At 29.8% G+C, this 591-nt stretch overlaps 1 protein-coding gene across 2 annotated transcripts in view; it reads left to right on the plus strand.

The window, feature by feature from the left end:
• LOC116846722 overlaps nt 1-591 on the plus strand; it is a 4,264-nt gene that overhangs the window by 1,538 nt on the left and 2,135 nt on the right. Inside the window, exons 3-4 of one of the 2 annotated variants that reach the window (XM_032820929.1) lie at nt 56-207; nt 499-505. The exons of the other annotated variant lie outside the window; for it this stretch is intronic. Of the exons in view, the coding sequence (XP_032676820.1) occupies nt 56-207; nt 499-505 (159 nt within the window). The remainder of the gene's footprint in view (nt 1-55; nt 208-498; nt 506-591) is intronic. 2 annotated transcript variants of the gene reach the window in all.

Here is a 591-nt window from a genome sequence, read left to right on the forward strand (position 1 = left end):
TTTATTGCATGTTCTTTTTGTTTGTGATTTACGTTATCTTTTCCTGCATGAAAATATGAAAATATTACAGTGGAAGATTTAAAAACTTTGAAAAAGTGTGAGCTTGATGATTTAATTACAAAATATGGCCCAAGGAGGAGGTTTGGTAGAGCTTTGGTAAAATGGATGTCATCGCATAGCTTTTTGATAGATCCCGGACTGCTAATGGTATATATGTACACTTGATTGAATTTTTTGATATATTTTTCTATTTTGTGACATTAAACAATTTTTTTATAGCCGTGCGGTATATAGTTCACACACACGAGCATATATACACGCACACACACACGTATATATATGAACTGTTATATAATATTATTATCTGTGCAAATCTATGCAAACCCATATATATATATAAAGACCATATATAGCATATTGTTTTATATAATACAATATGCATAATTTTGTACTGACAATTAACATTGTTAAAAGCCAGGCATTATTTTTTTTTTATAGGCATATGGTAATGTACAATATACATACATCGAGAACATAGACATCAGCAAGCAATCTCCTTCAGTGAATTGTTCATACGATAACGATCCATTT

Source organism: Odontomachus brunneus, unplaced genomic scaffold (genome assembly GCF_010583005.1).
Source record: "Odontomachus brunneus isolate Ranch 3 - 2012 unplaced genomic scaffold, Obru_v1 Obru_scaffold_067, whole genome shotgun sequence".
NCBI classification, from domain to species: Eukaryota; Metazoa; Arthropoda; class Insecta; order Hymenoptera; family Formicidae; genus Odontomachus; species Odontomachus brunneus.